Source organism: Ptychodera flava, chromosome 21 (assembly GCF_041260155.1).
Source record: "Ptychodera flava strain L36383 chromosome 21, AS_Pfla_20210202, whole genome shotgun sequence".
Classification (NCBI taxonomy): domain Eukaryota; kingdom Metazoa; phylum Hemichordata; class Enteropneusta; family Ptychoderidae; genus Ptychodera; species Ptychodera flava.
This window is the reverse complement of record NC_091948.1, coordinates 12,411,918-12,436,045: the sequence shown is the minus strand read 5'-3', so window position 1 is coordinate 12,436,045 and position 24,128 is coordinate 12,411,918. Positions and strand designations below refer to the sequence as shown.

The 24,128-nt window shown below is 39.4% G+C and overlaps 1 protein-coding gene across 1 annotated transcript; it reads left to right on the top strand.

Annotated features, from left to right (window-relative positions):
• Positions 1-7,120: 7,120 nt before the first annotated feature.
• On the top strand, positions 7,121-20,505 carry LOC139121452 (alpha-N-acetylgalactosaminide alpha-2,6-sialyltransferase 2-like). Its single transcript, XM_070686320.1, has 11 exons — positions 7,121-7,500; positions 8,164-8,235; positions 13,134-13,259; positions 13,639-14,068; positions 14,852-15,020; positions 16,039-16,216; positions 16,827-16,965; positions 17,892-17,995; positions 18,440-18,520; positions 19,223-19,313; positions 19,986-20,505. The coding sequence occupies exons 2-11, from the start codon at positions 8,210-8,212 to the stop codon at positions 20,139-20,141; spliced, it is 1,500 nt and encodes a 499-aa protein (XP_070542421.1). The 5' UTR covers positions 7,121-7,500; positions 8,164-8,209; the 3' UTR covers positions 20,142-20,505.
• Positions 20,506-24,128: the final 3,623 nt, after the last annotated feature.

Below are 24,128 nucleotides of genomic sequence, written 5' to 3'. Positions count from 1 at the left end.
GTTGTCCATTAATGTCACAAAGACAGCAAGACAGTGCCAAGGCAGTGTTGTCTGTCTCGTATGCTGCTGTCATTACTTGAAGAATTGGTCAACAGATCGGAATAAGAGTATTTTGACTCCCTGTGCATTGACTGTTATGAGTTCATACCCTCATTGCAGAAAGTCACACACATTATTTTTCAAACACAAGACGGTCGGCGAGATTAAGAAGGGCGCCACCAAGGTTTTGTGCTGTGGACGGAGATGGCGCTGTACGAAATTAATCCGTTCTTGGTTTCTGAAAAAGTTGGTTTTTACTCGACAGAGAGGGACGTAACAGTGAAAGAATAAATTGCAACAGATTACTTAAGTTTCGGGTCGGTGAGACTTGGTGGTAAAGGAAGCGCCTTGAACTCATTTTGACGGTTAAATTGCACTACGAACATGTAATATCACTTTGTTATTCAAGATATTCTTTGTACATTTTTCGTTTGCTTTACTTATTTACAGTTATGTAGACATGCCGCTTAGTATTGATAGTAAACATATCTACCATCAAAGTCACTATTTGTGAATAAATTTTACTTTGCTTGAAAAAAAAGTTTCTGAAAAGACCCATGAGGGTGAAAAACTGAAGGAGTCTTGCGATTTTTAATTAAAGCACGCGTTAAAGTGTTACGTTCAAGTTCAAATTCATAAAATTCAAAAGTTTAAATCATTCAAATTATTTTATATCCTACAGCTTTAGATTTCTTATTGTCCATAAATGGGCTCGCGCAAAACAGTGTTTTGAAGTTTAAGTGTTGAAGATGAGCCACAACATTTCAATCAAAAAGTTCGTAGGACCGAATGTTCCACCAAGGCCACGCTACTCACTGCAAGGCACATAATTGACAGAGGGTCTTGACACAATTAACACGGGGGGTGGGTATGCGATTTTTGGGGAGGGTTACAATTTTTCGTGCAACAGTTTTTAGGAGGGCCATTTCATTTCGTGCTTACATCAGGGGATGGGTCATTATTACTTGTGCAAGAATATGGAAAGATCACCACTAATATTTTAAAACACTGCGTTGAAATGTGAATCACAAAAGCAAGAAGTTTCAAGTTCAGGAAATTATAAAAGCATTCTATTCATCTTCGCAATCCTTCTCCTCGACTCTTTTTTTCCTCCTCCTCCTCCTACTCCTCCCCCTCCTCCTCCTCCTCCTCTTCATCATCCTCATCCTCCTCATCATCATCATCATCATCATCATCGTTATTATCATCGACATACATTGTGTAACATTGATATTGATCAACAGATGTCACCCGTATAAACTTTTCGTAGTTTATTACAGTTTCATGGTATCAAGGGCAGGAGATGCATGGTTTGATTTTTTGTATTTATGTTCTTAAAAACTAAAGCGTATGTAATAGATTACAGTGCCTATTATCCCAATACATCATATATGTAGTCAGCAACATTATTGTTGACATTCAAGCTGCCTGTGTAAATTGCTTTGTGAGTACATGTATATCCATAGACAGTGTGTTGACAGGCAAAGTATTCGACTGCCTCAAGTACAGTACTGTCCGTTGTTGTGGGTTTTTCCCTCAATATTGCTGCACACGCGACACTAGACACTGCTGGTTTAAATGCAGACAAATTCTGTATTGCATGCATTGCTGTTGATGCTGCTTGTAGTCGCCTGTTAAGTAGTTTAATTTCTAAAACTAATGTAAATTTAGGACAAATATTAATTTTTGCATACTAAAGAGACAAAGATGACGTCATTTGTAACCAGGCTCATTAAAATGCAAATTGTGGCATAAGAGGTCAGTTGCTATTGGTCAAAGAGACGGGGTTCCTTTTTTTGCACAAGCAAAGGGAGGGTCAGATTTTTCATACATCCAGTTCTTGAAAAGCACCAATCTGACAATTTGCCCTCCTTGCGTCGGGCAAATTGTCTCCTGCTTTGAGGGCACATAAGACCATGTATTCAGGCAATAATATTTTTATTACATACCTCTTCAGAGTAAACGCTATATGACATTTATAAGTTACATGCAGGGTATTCTCGAACAATTTTACCATTATCGACCAGCATCAAACAGATTTTAACGAAAGTCAAAATATCAGAAAAAATAGTTCCGGCCGCTTGTTTTTCTGTTGGCTTCACCGGATAGGTAACTATGGGAACCGGTCCGTGCATCGTTCACACTGCCCGCTAACTCCCCGGATATTCCTATTCAAATAAATGCACTGATTTGCATTCACATCTGGGCATGTAATAAACTGCACAGAGAATGCGAGAGAGCTGGAACTTCACGTTTGGCATCTCGTAAGAAAATTCTAAAGTGATGCACTACATCTTGGTGCGTCAGCTGAGTTACTACTATGAAAGCATTATGATCCAGACTGGTACCTCAGCTCGTATTCCCCAGACTACCAGCGCAAAACATTGTCCAATTAACAAATATTTGACATTCAATATCGCTTACACGCATTTTTTATTTTAGTCGGACGAATATGCCCCGTTTGTATTTTTGCACGTTAATTCGTTCATGTCAACGAACTCAACATTTTAGTGTTCTTACACTGGCAATACAAAGTCTACACATCAGATTTCATAAAAATGAAAGAGAGTACTTCATATCAAAATCAAAATTTACCGCAGAAATTATCATAGGTTTCCGTTTTGAAGGCTGGGGCTTTTTACAATTTACTTGAAATTGTGACATTCAGGCTTTGCTGAGACTGGCAGACTCCACGAAAACACCCTTTAGGCTTCACAGAAGGGTTCACCATACACTGCATATCAATAAGTTGCGGTAACGGTACGTTCGATCCGAAAGTGTGAATATGTACAGTTCAGTTCATTTTATTTCAGTACAAGGCCTTAGTCCAAAATACACAACAGAAGATGGTCAGTGACAAAAATATAACAAAGCCAGCAAATAAAGTAATTGTACAATTATATACATGTGTTTCACTAAGAAATATGTTACAAAAGCTATTAAGTTAAGACAGTATGGGGACACATTTCTTTCGTCTATGAAAGGCTTTATTACGTAAATAAATGGCATAAATTCTGATTGTATAAATATTTGTATCCCGAAGCTTCTTAATTACACCCCAAAACTCTCTAGAGTCATTACATAACGCCACAAATAAATCTCTTTGTTGTTCCTTATATGAATTTAATTTTGCTTTGGCAAACATTTTTATGCTGATTTCTAACTAATCTGTAATTGGTAAGATCCTTGGTATTATTTGATAAACGGAATTTCTGAAGCAGCTCAAATTTGTCCTTCGTCATGTCTGAACACTCACTCACCAACTTGAAGGTTCAACAGCATTTCATTCGTGACTTGGGTTAATACCTTTAATAAGTAATCTCATGTCTTTACATGCATGAGATCATAAACCCTCGAGAAAAACGTTTTTCTCGAGGGTCTATGATCAGATATAATGTCATTTAGAATTAAATAAAAGAGCCTTAATTTACATTTCTGTTTTCAACTTCATGATGTGAATAATTTCTGAACAGTTGTTGTGTCGCTTCGCTTTGCAGATTAATCAGGTATGTTGTCAGCCAACTCTGGTTTCCAAATGTATTTAATATAAGGTGAAACCGTAATCTCATTGGCCGAGTCGATGACAGCATTTACATTCGAGGTAAAAGAAAACTCGCAGTGTATAGGGAAATGGTCTGAGAGATAAAATGTATTGACCGTGAAGCTGACAATAGAAAAGCGAACTTGACGTAATGATATTATCTACAATGCTTGTTCCTTGATTTGCTGGGCATGTATATTCACCATTTTGTCACCTTCAAAGCGACCATAAAACACAATTCAACAAGACTTCTACCAAAATTATCAACTACGTCGTCTTTCGAAATTCTACATAAAAGTATATATATATTCACTATTTTGTCACAATAACTCGAAATGATCCACCCCGTAATCAAATAAAGTGTGCTCATTTGCATCTGAATAATCAGTTATGTAATCCTGGAGATTTCCGTCACGAAACTTCATAATTATTAAGATACTTTTGAGACCGTTGGCATTCCATGATACAACTGACAACTTTTTTTTTATGTCCATCTTCTCTGACTTGGTTTACTATCGTCCGGGCCTGGCCAGTTCCCTATAATTTCATAATTGTCCATTTTTCTTCGTGAAACTTGTATCCTTCTCCTTCAATCAGTATAGCGTATCGTAAATGAATGTCGCTCTTTTCCCCTCGTCGATAAATTTCTGCAGGTATGGTGTTAGCTTACGGCATTTAGCACGAACTAAAGGTGAAAAGTCTTCCCTTGATCTTGAGATTTGAGTTTTTAAGTAACGTTCTGCCTTTCTGTAACACAATCGCGCGAACCTTGTAAGACACAAATTTGACGATAGCAGGATTGTTGGTAGCTGCACGATCTGCCGATCTATGAGCCCTTTCTATGATTATTGCAGACTCATCGAAGGCGTTCTCGATATCAAGTTCCTCTTTCTGACTTTCAGCACTTTTCGTTTCTTTCTTCGCACTCTTCCCATGCTTCCTTTCCACTTTCACTTTCAGGTATGCCTTGGAAAATTAGGTTGTTTCTCCCGATGTAACCTATGATTTGTCGCAGTTCACTTCAAACCGTTCTATTCGAGAAATTTCTGGTGTTTTTCATGGAGAGTTGATACAGAGTCGTTAATTTTACCAATTTCCTTTCTCGTATCAGTTAAATCTGCTTCCAGTTCTCGTCTCAAAGTTTGCATTTCGTTTTGAATGTCCGTAAGTAGATTTAACACCTGACTATTTTCAGGATATGTCTTACTGTTACAAGGCAAGAATTATGTAGTTATTATATTCATACTTATTTACTCTTATGTATCGATATATTTATATTTATTTACTCTTATGTATCGAATGACTACGGAGTCTTATTAGTCATTGTTATAGGTCAATCACCTTGCACTTTAACGGACTTCAAAATGAACAAAGTTCAAGGAGTATCAGTGATTCAGCAAAACATTTATCTTGTTGGAGATATCTTGCTTTAAATAGAAAGTATATCTTAAGGAACAATCAAGGACTGTTACAAAACCGGCTTTAATTAAGTGCGAACCAATCACTCGATGTAAATTTCAGACTTTAACATTGTATGGAAATATATTTTAATCTGTGCCCAATGGACGACCATTTTAGTAAATCAATATGATTAGATTGTAGTTTCGCTCATTTAAGGGAGAATTTTATGAGAAAGAGCAGAACACGATCCTGCTGGGCACGTTATTGTATGGTGAAATCAAGCCAATAAACCCTCCTCATACCAGTCTAACTTTGTTGATCGTCCGGTACCTCATCGCACGCATTCCCCCAGGCAGACGATACGTCAGTATCATTACCATAACCATGCTGAGGACTTGAGGGTCCACTTTTCGGCGGTGTGACTGTACCACTTGCCGACAAAGTTGCCTGTTTTCTCGTTTCTGCACTGGATTCAGCTCAATTTCCCCACACAACTGAAGAAGTCGGACGATTCGCGGGGCCGCCATTACTTCAGAAAAATCCTTCCCCGCTGCTTACAAAGTGAACGTTGGTAAAATAAAGTCCGTTATTGAGGTTATCATATTTGGTTTCCTGCATTTATATATGTCTATCTGTCAAGTGGCTTCCTGCATCCATGCCTGTTTGCTGTGCAGTAATGCCACTATGGTACGTGTCGCTAGCAGCACATAGCTAAGGACAATGAAGCGACACACACACAACGGTACCTGTAAAATAGCTCGTTTGCATAGGATCATTCTGTGTGTGACGTGTAGTACGGTTCAATCGACACAGCTCGCCAACTTTTCGGTTGTAAAAACCTGCCGACGACTAATACTGCTCTCCATGCAATGACACCAATACCAATGGTTCCAGACTTGTATATGCAAGTCATAAACGCAATTGGGGACAAAATGTTTGCGTTGTTATGAAAAACAAACTTTTTTGCAGAGCGACGTATTCGGTTTTAAGATGTCTCGTGACCTCTGAATATGTACAATCGATATATGATGTAAACTTTGTAGAAGTGTTTTATGACGTTTCGGACAAGCTTGAAGTCACTGAAAATTATTACAGTTTGGATCATACTTTGAACAATAACGGTATGCTGCGATAATTTCTTACGGGGATGGTCTCCCCACAGTAGACCTGCCTTCAAGGCTTTGGCTCGTGTACCCTCCTGGTCTGGTTGCACCATAGCCAGTAGAGAAACTCTCGACTGTCTATGCGTAAACCAAACAAATCCTGAAAATTTACAGCATGTGCTGTGACATGAATGATTGAAAATAGCCCTGTCGCGGTTGATAATAGTCGCGCCAGCGGCTTACTGACTACGCATGCGCTTATTCATAATATACTATGCGAGTAACCGGAAGTGTACCCTTCTTTCATGGGCGCCGCCATGTTTTTTTTTTGAATACTCGTAAATAAACAAATACGAAACAAATTACTATTATATAACATGCCTTTTATAAAATATACCTCTTTTATTAGCCAGTAAATGTTATTATGCACCTTGTCACTGATACAAAATATCGTTAATATAGATAAAGGGAGAAAACTCGTGCATATGAACGGGGGGGGGGGCATACGCAAAGAATGCTGGGATTGAATTATAGAAGAGCGCCCCCTGTGTCAATAATTAGCCAGTTTTTAGACGGAACGCTATAGTTTCCGTGTAGTTTTCAGCTTGCAAGTGGAAGTTGGGCAGTGCGGTTACCATTGCAATGATAATGATTGCATAATACGTCCCTTGTTTAACGCAATAGGCTGTTATCATTGTAAAAATTGCCAATTTTTCCAAAATTTTTACACGCTACAGAAAATCTATACCTGCCCTGCTGCAGGGTTTGACGTCGTGTACGTACGTGAACTGCTTTCATCAGAGGGAAACTGGGCATAGTTGTCATATAAACGTTTATGAAGTAACAATTACAGTTTATCATGAATCAATACAAATAACATTGCTAATCTTTAATAACCCCTGGCGCGACACCAAGGGCTGAGCCCTATATAATATTAGTATTATTTAATGTGAAGCGGTTACACACCGCATCCTTATGACTGCGCAGTCAGTCAGTCGGTTTTTTATCTTTCGCGCATCAATATGCTAATTTCTTTATCACCTTTCAACACAACGCGACGAACGAACGTGTGGCTTGTATGCCCGCACAGGACGCAACCACACAAAAGCAGTTGACTCGACGTATATCGCACACGTCACCTTGTCGTTACACATCCATGGGTTTGTCTTCAGGGGTACTGTTACTCGACAGCACCGCTAGTGTGATGTAGAACAAGTTACTCAGCATTTCAAAGCTGCATCTTGACGCCGTAGCCTCTGTAGCCCTGAGCTGTAGGCTTTCTGCCAACCAACATATTCTGGCCGGGTGTTCACACGTCGATCTGCTTTTCGTGAACATGATATTTCGGTCTGTCGAGATGTGTTGCCAATAGTTGGTGGATTGGGACTGATCCACCCCCTTCAATACTGTCACAAGGTGAGCAAACCATATTTTCGACTAACACCCTGATCCAACTTCGCTTCTCATTGCCACCACCTACAGCACGCAGAATTTGACAGAGGAATCTCCCATGCTCTCCACATTTGCTCTATGGCCCTGCAGTATCATGTTATTATATGTCTGCGGACATATCTTCACGAACGCACTCGAAGTCCGACCACGTTGATCACAGTACGGCACGGGCTCGACAAAAGCCTCCGTTCAGTGACCGCCATTTAGCAGCGATCCTTCTTACTGCAGGCCTGGTATGAAGTATTAAATAAGAAAGTACAGGGGTCTTCAGTGAATTGTTACAGCTATCAACATGATCAATGGTCAAGGGAAGGTTCGCCATGATACGGGTTGTTAATCTGACTGCAAAATATGTAGATACGCCTCCCTTATCTGTACACAAGTATTGAACGCCCTCGACACCAGTTGACAGGAACTGAGCTGAATACGGCGGAACCAATATGGTTCAGAATCAGAGTTGACCTTGGTCTGGCATTCGTCTAAGTGTCACATGTATATTAGCTTTCCGCTATTGTTTTCCGTTTTTGTGCCGGTTGACAAAAGGTTGCCGCTTTTATTTACCACTGGGTTCTGACATAACATTTCAATGGCTTCTTCGTGACCCCATATTCTTCCTTCTGCACGCAGCACCTGATGCACACGTGGAACTCTGTAGCAGCGCTATGATGATACAATGATAGCCTCCGAAAGGAAATGCAGGTGAGTTTATTGCCATCTATCGCACGTCATGCAGCTGAAATTCTAGTAGTGGTACAGATTGTAGGCCAATTACTACTTGTAAGCGTACAGCTACAACATAATTTTCCAGCAAGCTTATTAAAATCTACACCCACGTATTAAATAGTATCTGATTCGAATGATCTCGGCTGTGTGCACACACTCACTGTGGGGCGCCAGTGTCAGCGAACAGTCATAAAGCCTCTGCACCACGAGACACAGAGTGGCCCCGCAATATTTCAACACAGTGTATGATGAATTGCCAGGATAAACACGCATAAGCTTCCTGTTCTTACTACACACACTCGTGCGCGATTCAATGCATGATGTTCAGGTCGAAAACGGTCAACACATGTGCCTTCTCTGCGAGTTCACAACGTCTCATATATTAGGAGAGCGGAGATCACGACGGAATTAGTTCAAATAATGAAAGACGAATTAACTGTCCGATGATTTTTTTTCAATTTATTAAGCACAATGGTGAACTTTTAAACCATATTGGCATACGTGATCCTTTAAAACGGCATGGGAATTGCCAACTAAATTGAATATCAAAGTACCATATGGTCAAATCACAAGCAGCATTGGAGGAGCCCCGATTAAATATCGCATAAATACTAGTATTAATGGGTTCAGCAGTCGACTCATGTCTACACACGCTGCAGTATGGTGTGTTGTGACAGGCTGTCATTTTCGAGTTTCTTTGCGTTATACATGACACGTCGAAATCTCACTCCGGCAATATTTTTGTGTGACAGGGTATTGCGTACCAGTAATTTTCGTCCAGGTGTTATGATCAATATATATATATATATATATATATAGAGAGAGAGAGAGAGAGAGAGAGAGAGAGAGAGAGAGACAGACAGACAGACAGACAGACAGACAGAGAGAGAGAGAGAGAGAGAGAGAGAGAGACGTATTATGATTGCAGACTGAACGCAAAGCATTGTTTTGTGATAGACAACCTACTGTGTTCCCATGGTGCATCATGTACGTACTATATGATGGAGAAGAGGAAAATTTGCCAGTGTTCTATAACCGAAACAATCTACAGCTATAGTGTCTCTCTAATCGATCGTTCGGTTAATTTTACACACTAAAAGGTCAAGATCTATTAACACGATGGAACTAAATTGGGATAATTGGATTGGCAAAATTTCTCAAGAATTTTAGAAATTTGTCTAATATTACACCATATTTGCATACCATTTTAAATTTTTATTCAAAATTTACGATTCTGTTGAAATGTTATGAGTAAGAATCAGTGCATGATAGTATCTAATGCAATATTGTTCAAAACATTTGAACAATATCCATATTTGAATGAAAATATTAGAGTTTGTCTGTAGTTTCTTCATTACTGAAACACTAGTAATAATCTCAGTTTGTCACTTTTCCTCGACCAAAATGAATCTTTTCGATTGATTTACAGTTAAGTCAGTCAGGGTCATTTAAAATGTGCCCTGACTCAATTTAATGTTTGTGAAGCCTTAAATTCACGAAAAAGTCAGGGGCATTTCAAAAGTGCCCTGACTCAAAAGTCGTTAAGTAGAGAAATTTTAAGCATTTTGTCTCATTTCTTTAGTACATTTACACAAAAATGAACATTTTTCCATGAAAATGAATCCGAAGGAAGAGGTATGCAATAATCATTATGTTTTCGTTGTTTTGTTCGATGAGAACAATATTTTAAATTTTATACTATCATTTTGTAAAATTTCAGCTGTAAAAATTTCGATTTCGGTACATTTTCCTAATAATTACTCTCATCCAATTTTCCCAAATTAGTTCCAATCGTGAAGATTTATTACTATGTCAATTTGCAAGATTTCTGTAATAATGAGAGCGCAAGTGTAGTTGTTATACGGAGAAACCAGTGCAGGTTAGGAGAATGTTCTGAGCACAGCCGTACTACTTTACTGAGGTCGGGGCTTGTTCAGTAGCGGCAGCCGGGCCTATGTTGGTTAGAAAAGAATTGAACGGTAAAACATTAACAATACAACGAGGCTTTAACATGCAGCTGCCAAAGTTCAATACATGGTAGCACATGTGTTATGAATTGGCAGATTTGTTCATGTGAAACTATGGACCATGTTTATCATGTCTATTTGCTGGGTTTTCATATTTTTGTGAGACGCAAGACCGACTATTTTTGCATAGTTTTGTTTAAAAACATATGAAATTTCGTCGTAAAATCAACGACGAAGTCAAGCGATATCAGTTTGTAATGTCTGCAGTGAAGTATAAGTAACATCACTGACTGAATCATGAAATGAACGCCTGTGGAGGTTTTCAGTTTTGCACACTGAGCTCATTAGCATATATTTCTGGCAGACGAGAATTTGTGTAGGCTTATTCGACATCTGTTTTGCATATTTTGTCGATTACTCTGTCAGCACATTTTAAAGTATGGAATAAAATTATAAATTTAAATAAAATGATAAATTATCTCTATTTGCAATGAGCGTGTCAATGATAAGAAAATCGAACGGAGCGACGCTGTCCCCTAAACCACGCAGTAAGTTTGGTTCGAGACGGAATCTCTGAGGAGACACAGCTTTGGCAGGGCCTGGCCCTGGCGGTTCAACCGGACGATATGGATATTCATTACATGTCACAACGCGGCCTAAGACCGAGGTCAAACGCTATAAAATCGCTCTGTTATAAACTTCCTGTCTGCAATCGGTGTATATGACATCTGCATGACTCATGTTTTCTGCACCGGTGAATATCACTAGCGAAGTATTGTACTTGTAGCGACGTCGTGGTGCATGAAACTATTATGTCGTGGCAAACATGTAAGTCTTATGTCTGTCCCTACATTCATGAAAAAATGACGATTAAAAATAAGCAACATACCATACAGACTGTGTGTATATTTTATTGAAAGTGTGCCAGGCTATGTCTGCCTTCATGGTACGTATGTAAGTCTTTGCGTATGTATCTATGTATCTATGTATCTATGTATCTATGTACATGTATCTATGTACATGCATTGTATCTGGTACCTGCGTTCAGTATTATGTTCATAAGGTGTGTACACGGCTGACACGTGTATTGATATAACCCGTTTATTTTGCTAGCAAGTCATGTGATACGTGGAGCATGCCATGCCCTCTGCCCTCTGATGTTATTTTCGCACTGTTCGAGTCATTAGTCTCCTGGAAATGACATGGTACTGTGGTCAATGAAAGTAGGACGTATATATATACTACAAGGCTACATACCGGTTATCCTCGCCAATTGTATGAGTCAGGACTGGGCCATTGGGTCTTTGGGGTGCCAGAATCGACAGCAATCTGTAGAGCGAAAATTGTGGAAATCGTAGCCTGGCTCGGTGCTCAAGTACGGAACGTGATCCACTTTCTGACTAGGAATTTCTACCAAAATATGGAAAGGCTTAAAATATTGCATCTACTCGTTCTAAGCACCCCGAGATCGAATCGCCTGCCCCAATCATAAGTTTCTCCAAAATTCTCCCGTTTGGCAAAACGTTTTACTCTCATTAGACTATATTTGCAACTCCACCGATCGAAGATTCTACCCTGTCATGCGTTATAAAGTGCAATTTATTTTTCAAACTCAGAGTAAAACGATATATCATTTTCCGAGATTCAACTGAAACATGATCGCGCGCAATAAATAGCGGCGTATGCCATTCTTTCCTCTTTTTCGACAAATTGGCCTCTCGACCATCGATAATTACATGATGCGCCGTTGGCGATGAAAGTAACGGGCTTCAGTTTAAGTACCGTAACCCCTTTTTCACAGTTAATTGATGTTAACCAGTGAACCTGCCAAAGAAATGTCAGGTCGTTTGAAACGTGCCAGTGGTCCGAGTGTTACCACTTGAGTGAATGCAAGGTCGAATCCAAGTACGCCAGGCTTGTGCAATGTCTTCCGCGTGCGTTTAGGCATCACGCGCTCCGCACAGCTTGGTTAGTATATAGTAATACCTGTCCTTCGGCGTCGTCGTTTTCCCAACCACCAAACTATGGTCTCGTATCGTTTTCACTTCGGCAGAGGGCGTGCACATAAAAAGCAATGAAAAGACACGAGTACAAACTATTTACTATACACAATGGAAAGGATGACGATTTTCTGTCCATAATCATACGTTTACCAAAATGAATGGTTATTGATTATTGATCATTGTTTATTGTTTGCCAAAGATTACTGATATACGTTTTTACAGACATAACTTTTCATAATATGTTGATAAATCTAAAGAGCGAAGCCATCGATGGTGATTTCCGAACGCATCATCTTTCGAAATTCGAAAAGTCTCAATTCATTACATCTGCATTTCATAACAGCTTCTGAGAATGATGTGTGTAGGCCATCTTCGCTTGCAAAGGGCTCTTGTCTTGGCAGCTGGTATAGTTAGTGGGAGACTGTAGTCGAAGTAACGGAGCCGTACGAGCGGACGATGTGCGTATAGGCGCACAGGCCGGGGCTCAGTAATGATTCCATTGCATGCGCAGAGACAATTATTATTTACGGCAGCACATCCTTTGACTCCCGTGGTTGGATATTTTTACTTCAAAGAAGTATGATATCGATCCTTTTATGTCATGTAATAGCAGAGAAAACGGATAGTACATGCTCGCTGTTTCAAGAGTGTAAATGATAACTTGCAAACAGAAAAGCACTTTATATCAAGGTGCTTGTAAGAGAACGTTTTAGTCAGTAGCTAATGACTTGAACGGTACGCCATTTCCAGCCCATCACTCGCGAGACATCTGGTAAATCCATCAAACCTAAATGTACCGACGTTCAGTTTTTATTTCTCTATTAGTAGTAGTAGTCTTGGTGGTGATTGTGGTGTTTTTTTCACTATTATTTTATTGTTACTATTTGACTTGTATTCTTCTCAGTTTCAGTTCATTGTACGCCATCAAAGTTATTTTTGGATTGTGCGTGTTGATAAGTTTAGTCTACTTTATCGGGAAGACTGTACAATTTAAATCTTACAACTCCGTGACCCAAAACCCTATAGGCAGGTAAGTATATTTGTGGGTAACCCTCAACGAATCAGAATATTTATTAATTTACTAAATCAAGAGTAACCATCCGTGTCGGATCATAGTCCTCGCTGATGCATCAAAAATGTACGCACCTTTAACAATTTCAGAGCTACAATGGCAACACACCAAGACTGTAACTTTTCGAGGCCACGTAAAGAAATTACTGTTGGTGAGATAATACTGGATTGTAAAGAGCGCTCTCGTTTACGGCGATTGGCAGGTCTCTTTCTACAAATTATGCATTTCAAATGAGACAGACAGACAGACACACAGACAGATGCATAATAGACAGATTACTGCTAGTCAGTCGTATACCCGTTGTGTAAATGTATCATATCACTCTGTATACTTTCAGATCAAAGTCAGAGGACGACTCCCCTACCCTTCGTGTCATATCTTCCAATCTTAAAACTGTTATAAGCAAATTAAGTTTGGGATCAAACGTAACCGGCGACAACGACACACAGACAACGCTGGAGAACACTTTAAAACTCGTTGAATCGCTGCAATCCAGCAAATCCGACAACCACACGATAGACTCCGTCCACGGGCGGGAAAATGACAGTAGTGCAAGAGCTACCAATACACTGTCAAAATTTCTGGGTTATTTTACGGGCCTAGGGAAGAAAAAGGATCTTGGACTTGGTGAGAACACGGATGAGATCCAAGATCTGCTAGAAAAGGCGCGAAAACTAATAGCTGACAAAGCCGCAGCTTTGGACAAGACTGATCAATTTTATGAGGAGAAAAATTACTTCCACGACGACCAGTATCAGTACTACATGGTAAGCAGAAAGAAACGAACCAAAGCAAACAAACAAATGTCAACAAGTCATTTCTTCAGTACTAAAGTTCGGTTGGTTAAAATACTTGATGTAAATTGTTCTTTCTAGACTGAACAGAAGCAAATGCAATTCAACTGGCATACACTTGTTTTACTGTAGTCAATATATTAGTAACTTTAAAAGGTTAGGGTTCGCATGGTTTCAAGAAAATACTGTATTTCTGGGGCAAAAACAATAATGTGTGCTACCAGTAACTGAATGTTCCGGAGCTATCAATGGAGCATTATTTAGTTTACTTTGGCCCAAGCCTATTCCTAATTAATTCTACAACTCATCCGTCACTTTGAGTCGTAACACGTCATATATGTAGGTTAGCTGTATCATATTTAAGTATTACAAGGATCTGTAGCACGGTGAGACAGTGATGTTCAAACATCCCCTTGCTTTGTTATAACCTGCGAGTGTGGGACTATTCGTAAGTGGTATACAGGATGTTTACTCCTCATGAAATCAATATCATATCTCCCCACGAAGTTAACAGGAACACGACAGCCGCGTGAACAAGCGACCTGTCATCGCAACTTGGCGCTCTCATTCAAAATGTGACCGACAAGGTATCAGAACAATTTTAGTCCAATGACCATCGATCGTCTCAAAATAAAGTCGCTGCCGTTAAGAAATCGTGTGCACATACAAGGTCTGCCAGTTTCAGCAGCGAAGAATACACATTCAGTAATAGTCTAACCCCTTCCTTTTTTCATCATTTTATGCGTTACTTTCCAGAGATGTCCGACTACGTTGAGGAAGAAATTTTTAGAAATTCCAGAACTGCAACAGTATTACATTCCCGACGTTCCTATATTGATGTGGGATAAACATCTCAGCCTCAAAGAATACGACAGACTATCAAAATTCAAGACTCCACTCGGCTGGAGGAATCTTACATATGAAGGTAAGAGCATATTAAAGACATACTTTTGAAAGGATCAGCGACGCATAACTAGTCGGAGGGGGGTTTGATTCTTCGTCGTCCTCATTCATCTTCTGTCGTCCTTCAGGCCGCCATCTTGTTTCTTCTCTGAAATCGCCTGACGGAAAAAAATGATCACATAATAGTCCATTACAGGTCGAATGGTGTGTTAACTTAGTTTTGGGGAAGAATGTTTTTAATATCATTTCATGATCATCATATGTGTTTTTTAACAAATGCAAACATACTGGTATCCACCGAACGGCACGACCGACTAATTGAAACGGCCCATAGAAATCATGCAAGGACTTGTACCAATGGTGATATAAGCAAAATTTCCGCTCAAATGGCCCACCGGTCATTGACTTTCCGAAATGGGTGCTAAAATCACGTGATCACCAGTAATTTCATGTGCAAACATTGTGGGACACAGGTACTGCATCGCACACGCGAATATTATGTTGATTAGACCTAAGATTCTTCAGAAGAAATAAGGTCACAAGACCAGCCATAATGTCAAGATTTGGGCATTTTCATTGGCCCTGAACCCTGTGCCAAGTGTCAGAAGCTTAAATGCAGCGACGGTTTTCCTGGTCAAGAGTGACAAAGAAATTGGTGGAAGATGACTCGGACGAAGAAGAGGGTGGTTTGGGGGATGAGAGAAGAAGGATAAAAACTTCAATAAAACCAACAGGAGCCCTTGCCCATATGGGCTTGGGTCCCTGACAAAAGTGTATCGACTCTTTCGACAACCAAAGATAAGCTGAGCAGAGCTAAAACCGAAGTAGGTCTGCTGATATGTAATTCGAGTAAGAATGCATATGGCTAATGTAAAAATAAACCACTTTTATATAAAATCATGGAAACTTAGATTTCCATGACAACGACCCAAAATGATATTTCGAGGGGGAACACATAGACGTAGAGGAACATAAACAAACAGAGTTATGTCCATTTGTAGTTATCAATTTAATGCTGTAAATATTATTCTCTTTTACAGAGGTCTATGACGTCGTTTCCAACCTGAATTCAATAAACGACCGATATTTATTTGATAATCTCCTAGTCAACGGAGAAGTACCCAATCGCTGTATACGGTGCGCTGTCGTGGGAAACGGAGGGGTCTTACGAAATTCAAAATTTGGGAGAGAAATTGATTCACATGATTTTGTGTTCCGGTGAGTTCGCCTCAATTAAGGTTCCTGCTGTAGCTGTGACTTCCAATGCGTCCCGTTCAATGTGTCCAATGTGCCAATTCTGTCCTTTCCGTAAAATTTATTTTCTGTGTAATTTACAACTCCTGAAATTATGTAGAAATGCCCCATGTTCAATTTGTCAACACAGCCTGTAGGTTTTATGTCAAATGTGGTTGTATGAATTTTAGCTCGAACGAGAATGCATTTGTTAAAAGCATCATCTTATACATACATACATATACATACATATATATATATATATATATATATATATATATATATATATATATATATATATATATATATACATACATACATACATACATACATACATACATACATACATACATACATACATACATACATACATACATGCATACATACATACATACATACATACACAGACAGACAGATAGACAGACAGACATATAAATACAGACAGGCAGTGGACAGGCAGTCAAACAAGCACGCTGGCAAGAAGGCAAACAGACAGACAGACAAAGAAACGAAAATGCTCGTATACGCATACAATCGCTTGGAAGCTTTAATGTAACTGTATGCCTATATGTAATTTCGAAATTCCCTATTTCAGAGTGAATGTAGCTCTTGTTAAGGGTTATGAACCTGACGTTGGCACCAGAACTTCGTATTATGTGTTTTCATTGGTCACGTTAGACAACTCAATACGAGGTCACACATCGGAGGGTTTTAGCCAACCGCCTTACGCAAAGGTCTGTATTCATGTGTTATTGTTTTCACTTTTCGAGTCAAAAGTGCATGCAATGTATATTTACATGTAACATCTTTGAAATTCGACCAAGATGAGTGCAAAAGCTTTGTACAATTGATCAATCTATACCAGTTTTACGCGGTTATTTTAAAAAGTCCTCTGACGTCAAGTAGTAAGAAATTTCCCCTTTCGCATCAAACATTTTTGTCCAAATCGTTTCGACCAATGATGAGTTTAAACCTACACGCCAGGAAACTTGAGTGCCAGTGTTTTAAAAATTTTGAAAAGTTACCCTAAGGCCAAAAAAAAATGTTTCCGGTCCTTGACATTCTACAAGAGTGATGTAGCGACGTGGTTTTCTTTTTTTCTCTCTCTCTCTCTTTCTTTTTTTCCCTTTCTGTTTGTTATAATTCCTAACAATGCTGGTTTGGCACTATTGATGCAACAGTTATTGTCTTTTATCACTGGCTGCATAATCCTTCCGGTTTTTTAAGCATTTTTGGACATGCAAACAGGGATATCAAGGATTCCTGTACTGATGAATATGTACCCCCCTCCCCCCCCCCCCCCAAAAAAAAGGCTATGACACGCAGGTTCTGAAAGGACGCGCGTGGTGACCAGAAACGGTCTATTCTTTGTTTTCAAAGAGAATGGTTGGAAGCCTTTTTTGAGGAAGGTTTAAGCAAAAGTTTAGATGTTTCAATTTCAAGGCACCGTAATGAAAATCGCGTTACAGAAAAAATAACGCGGTACCTCTCCTAAGTTGGCATAACTCGATTAGTATTGCAAAACTAAATCTGGTCTCATACAATCGATACATATTAATTGTGCATTCTCTCACGTATGTCTTATTTGAATTTCTTAAAGAAAAATGAAAGTAAATGTAATCTCTTCTGAAAAAAATAACTAATAAAATTGTTATTACAGGATATACGTTATGTGTTGGCGCCATGTGAGCAATGGAGTTATCAGTACATGGGTGCAGCCCTATCCAACAAACCATTGCCGGCTAGCAAAGATAGATATCACAGGTAGACACACGATTCTATTTTTGGTCATTTATGTAAAATTCAGTACGAATCCAAATCTTAAGCTAGTGAGACATCACGATCACCCTTTGCGTACGATAATACGCATGGGTTATGAGACTAGATGGATCTAAATACATTTTGGGGAAATTTAGACTGGACGATCATTGTAATTAGTTCCGAACGATTTCCATGTTATGCACATTTGCTCCTAGTTGACAAAGGATAAGTGATGACATTGATTTTGGGAAAAACAGAAGACGTACCATTTAACCAACCGAGACAAGATTGTATCGGTTCGCCTCAGCAACCATCTTTACAATGTCGAAGTAATCATGTATACTGCCATTCGGTTACTAGCTCTGAAACGTTAAAAATTTATTTCTCAGTCATGGTATTGCGTAATGATTTACAAATTTTGGCAAATATCGCCTTTTCTTTACAGAGCGCCGCCACATTTCCGGTGAAATTGAAAGGCGACAACGTCAAGGTGCTTCACCCAGATTTTTCAAGATACGTGACGTGGAGGTCAGTACATGACCTGAAAAGGGGTCTTTAAAACCGCATCGCCCTCGAGCTTGTGAGGTATTCTCGCATGAGGAAATTGAGTGGCCATATACATTGCCTTGCGGTAACTGCTTCAAACACACAAATATCGATGGGTCGACACTCGAATTGGAAATTTTACTGTCTTTTGATGTCGTACATTTTATATCCACTTATACCGAAACCACTCTTCTATACTCAGCATTCAAATGTCCACTTAACAGTGCAGGTGTACTCGAGCACTTTCCATTTTTTCAATCGATAAGTCGCTCACTCTACATGCACCATAAACAATTTAAAGAGAGATATCTAAAATTGCATATATACTCATTGATTATTTCAGGGTTTTAATATTTTTTTAAGATTTGAAATTGTATAAACAACAGCGTTTCTACCGTTCATTGCACGCAAACTCGTGTTCATAAAACCTTCAATACTTAGGCCCAGGCGAGAAGCAATATTTGTCTTTTCAAAAACGGATGTTTGCCAGCGAAAATAAATCGCATACTCAAAGCAACCGGAATGTGTTCAGCTCATAAATTTCCGACAAAATATTAATTATGACAGCTTTTCGCGCTCAGCTACTTGACATTTTTGTCACGTAAAAATTATATTTTGACTGTAACCGACGTTTTACATATTCAATTTAATCTTTCGACAAACCAAAATATGTTCATTCTGCAGCTGGACGAGGTCTCCACGTCAACACCAAGAAATTTATCGACTACAGACAGGTGCATTTATGCTGTTTCTTGCCTTACACACCTGTGACGAGGTAAGGTTCACTTGACACAGTTTCTTTCCGCCTAGGTAAACAGCGCCACGCCATGCGACAGTCTCCTTTATACTTTGCGTCGTACTTGTCCTCGTGTGTATTTGTTTCTCATGATTTTTGTTGCCGACAATTTCCGACGTATACACGCACGACCAATCATGCACGTAAACACTGTTTATTCCTACAAGTTTATAGATTATCGTTTAAGGATTAAAGAACAGTCTCCTTAATGTACCACTCTAGCCTTAAAGGACGATGTTTCTGAAGATCTGGATTTTTCATCGCAAATGGAATTTTTGAGGATTTTCTGTAACCACGACGTTCCTGTTTATCTCAAACTATGTTTCCAAAACTCAAATACTTTTCCCCCGAACAGAGATTATGGATGTAGTACGTTCCGAATGTAAAGTAGACGAGTTAGAGGCCTCCAGGCACAGGGATTACACTCTTTCAAAGGATACCCGTTAATACTTTTTGGTTTTCCACAACTCCCAACATTTTTCACTCAAAAATGCAGGAACTAATTTATTATCGCTAACAGAACAAACATAGCTGATTCCAATTCATGATTGATCAATCGATTAATTTACTGATTTATTCGGTTTTTAATTTGTTATTTCTTTGATTATTTATTTGGTTTTTAATTCTTTATTTCTTTGATTATTAATTCAGGTCAATGTCTACGGCGTCGGTGCTAGTTATAAGAAGTACACAGATCACTACTACGACCACATCACACACGTCAATTACGCCAACCACGATTACGACACCGAGAACAAGCTATGGAGTCGTCTCCATGACCTCGGCGTCATCAAGCTGCACACGTGATGACACCCAACAACTGTGATTGGTCAGATTTGATGCTTCAAGCTCGTTCCAGAAAGAAGATTTGCAAATGTAACCTAGAGCCAACATACCGTGACCACATTTTTGCAACTCGCCACTGAAGAAAGTATTCAAGCTTTTATATTCGATGAATTTTTTAGAGTTTTATTTCATTTTTAACCGAACTCGAAAAGTTTTCCATGCGTACGTTTAGCAATCGGAGATGAGTAGGCTATAGGGAACGAGCATAATTCCTATTGTGAATCGACACATCACACAGTAATGCAACTTGTCTAACTTGGATGTCGAGCTTCATGTTCTGTTATCTGTCGATATCTCAGATAAATATCGAAATTTCTGTATCAAATCCCAGAAGTGTCACTCGTCTTAAGCAAGATGTCAACCCAGAGCGATCAATATTCTCCACATCGCGGAGTAGCTATCAAAGGTGTAGGTGTAGCTATCAAAAGTTTTCTGGCGTCAGTCTTCCAGCGGCTTGAAGTGCATTTCGCACCCAGTCGCTTTTTCAAAATATTTTCCTAAGTACTTCTTTTGGTAGAATTTCTAGGAGGGAGAATTATTTAATATTTCGGTCACGTCCAACCTTTCCACCGTCATTCCCATTATCTTGTATCTGACAAGCCAATTTGATGCTGTTTTCATACAATTTTACCTTGCATTTTATTGTAAAAAACTGCATAATAATGTTCGGACAATTTGGGATCCCGTGCAATTCATGGTAACTATTTTCGAATAGTATTCTTTTGAAGGTGGTCTTCATAAGTTTGTATTGAGAATATGTAGAAATGGTTAGGTGACTGGTTTGGAGCTCAAAGCACATATCATTGATGGGATTGATGTTGCGGTCTTTGACACAACATCGTCGAATTATTTGCCCAATGGGTTATCATCATGTTCGTGCTAACGCCGGCACTATGGCGTGCATCTTGCTTCGCCCAAAATAACCTCGATCGCACCGCGGCATTTCAGTAGAGCATTTCCACCGGAATGCGCCATTTATAATCCAGCTCTTTTGAGTCATTCGCATTAAAATGCGGACCTGGAGCTTCGAAGCCGTGTCTGATCTGATTCAAATGAGGCGTAGCGATTGGAGCTTTTCGACGTCTGCCCTTGGCACAACATCATCGAGGAACCTAGATTTCGAATAGAGACGACTCCGTCTGTACCACTAATTTTTATCAGATTCAGTCATTTACCACCTTTCTGTTCGTGATAGTAAGTAGCCTTGCTGTAATTCACTGGCTCCGAATTGTACACGCAGCTGTGCTGGCAGTTCCACCGGCTGCGTACAATCACCCTGCACACCGTGACGTGGCCACCTTAACACGGACCGGTAGACGACACTTTAACCTACAATAAAACGCTCCTACGGCAAGAAACTCTGTTTCTGCTCGATTTACTGCACACGTATTATCTGTGTTGACTCTGCGCATCCGATCATACTTCACCAGAGTTTAAATTGTTACGTAGGCCTGCATGTAATGTGGCAAACATTAGGTTCATTTGAACTGATAATCATAATTTTTCGTGCAATTTTATATTTGATATTTGAATGACGGCGTATTTTTCGACTAATATGCTTGTGGCAAAGCCAACAGACTGATAAAAAACATTGGATTTCACGATCAACGTGCTATGTATGTCAAGAATTCATATAAATGTCATCATATTTTCATATGAATAAATCGTTTTTGACAGAGCTATGTTTATACTTTGAAATGTGTTTCGCAGGAGAAATCATGCGTCTGACAATTGTACGTTTTGGTTGAATGTTGAAGGGTTTGTTTGGTGATGATATCGAGTCGCGTTCATACTTGACCCAAAACTTGACTTGTTGGCGTATAAATATCAAAACACAATAAATGGAACGAATCAACTTCAGCAGAATGCTGTCACGTTAGTGATGAGGTGATCGCGAAATTGAAATATTATAACTCTGGCACGCTGTTTATACGAAGATCATTTGGTTAGTGCGATGGCCAGGTCCCGGGGGCCAGCTAGCAGGTGCAGCCAACGGAGCTATTCATCGAAAAAGCTATTCCAGGAGCAATATTTGAGGGCAGGGGAAATTATAATTTAGCTTGCGGAGGGGACATATTTTAGATAGCAGGGGAGCAAATTTTAGGGGTTTTTTTGTCGGGGAGGGCAGATATCAGTTGATTGTCCAGGGGACAGGGCTTTGCGAAAAACAAGGAGAGGGGAATCCACTTTGAAACGGGGACAGGGGAAGTTGAGCCATGGTGTTTCCAGGGTTGGAACACAGGGCAAGTACTTATACCTTTAAAGGTTATCCAGACTACTTAGCATATCGCGATTGACCTGATGCTGTTATCCTATTGGTTGGCTGAATCTTACCAGTATAATTAAAACAATACAAATAAACTCCCTAAGTTGCTGTGAATAGTGACAATCGACCAATCAGATATAACCTTGCAAACACGCTGCGAGTCAGCCGGCTAATTGACCCCACATCTCACTGAACATGAAATATAGGTAACTATAAAAGGACTTTTGGCAGTCTCTGTGTGATATTTTCATAGAATTTCTTACCAAAATATGAATGAAAATAATATTACATGTAGGTGAACCGATAAAAAGTCTGGACCAAGCAAGACCTTTGCTAGGGGGACTGTTCAATGAACATCGACAACGTATATCGACATATTTGTGACGATAGAGGGCGCCTTTCAGAAAACTTGTGGAGAAAAGATCTGAATATTTCTATGGGCACAAAATGTTTTTTTTATTTTTCTGTGGATATATGCATTGAAAATCAAAATACAATTTTCTGGGGGTGTCGTGTTATATAGGAGACGCATGTAGGAGCCAGCCAACCATATCATTCGGGATAGAAGGCCATTGCAGTACTGTATGATGTCTGCAGGGGAATGTTAGTTTTCAGGGGAAATTTTTTCACAGGGCAAGGGGAAAATCAAAATTACTTTTCATCTCAGGATAAGGTAGCTTCATGTCTGCTGGGGAAATGGAATGACAGAATTTTGAGGGGAATTTTTTTGCAGGGCAGGGGAAATCGGCAAGTTTTTTGCCTCAGGGCAGGGGCGCTTCAAAAATTGACAGTGGGGAGGGGAAACAGGCAAAAATAAGTGGGAAGTGGGTAAAAATGAAGTTTGAGTGGGGAGGGTAAGTAAAAAAAAATTTAGTGGGAGAGCAAATATGAACAGCTAATCAATTACCCTAATGACTTAAAATTAGTCAGTTCACATTGCTTGTCATGCACAATATATGATATCATAGTAAAGACCCCTTTGAAAGTGCATTATTCGTTGGCTGCACCTGAGCTAGTCCAAGTAGCAGCTGCCGAGAAAAGCCAAGTGACTTGGGTCAGTCTACATCGCGGTATGTTGTTATGTCATATCGTTGGGGGCGCATTCCTACGCTTCCCTGTCGACCCTGCATAGATGTTGGTTATAAAAACGTTGCAGCAACGATACAAGCTCGTCTTTTAACCCTCTCCCTCTCTCTCCCTCCCCCCCCCCTCTCTCTCTCTCTCTCTCTCTCTCTCTCTCTCTTTTAGAAAATTATAATATATATATATATATATATATATATATATATATATATATATATATATATATATATATATATATATATATATATATATATATATATATTTCATGCCATCCTGTAAAATGACCGTTCACAACGTGCACTCTCAATAGTTTTAGAGCTGGTAACCTCGATTCTTTTCTTTCAAGGAATACTATTTGTGAAATTTTAACATCTACAGGCTCGCCACATGATGGACTGTGACGACACCTTCAATTATATAATGCTGAAAATTGTCAGTTGCTATTGCATTCAATATGATCATAGACCGCAGTTAGTATGCAAGGCAAAACGGAATGTGAAATTTGAAAGCTCTTATCGGTGGTGACGTTGGTGGCAGTGGTTGCCCGTCGTCGTGACGATGATGATGATGACTAATGTGGTGGTGATAAGGATGATCAT

What these genes read in the sequence shown, in the direction of transcription:
- LOC139121452 (XM_070686320.1), top strand. Translation starts at nt 8,210, where the DNA reads ATGATAGCCTCCGAAAGGAAATGCAG. An exon ending in GCCAACCGCCTTACGCAAAG is followed by an intron (nt 16,966 to 17,891) that starts GTCTGTATTCAT and finishes TTGTTATTACAG; the next exon opens with GATATACGTTATGTGTTGGC. An exon ending in TCAAGATACGTGACGTGGAG is followed by an intron (nt 18,521 to 19,222) that starts GTCAGTACATGA and finishes TTCATTCTGCAG; the next exon opens with CTGGACGAGGTCTCCACGTC.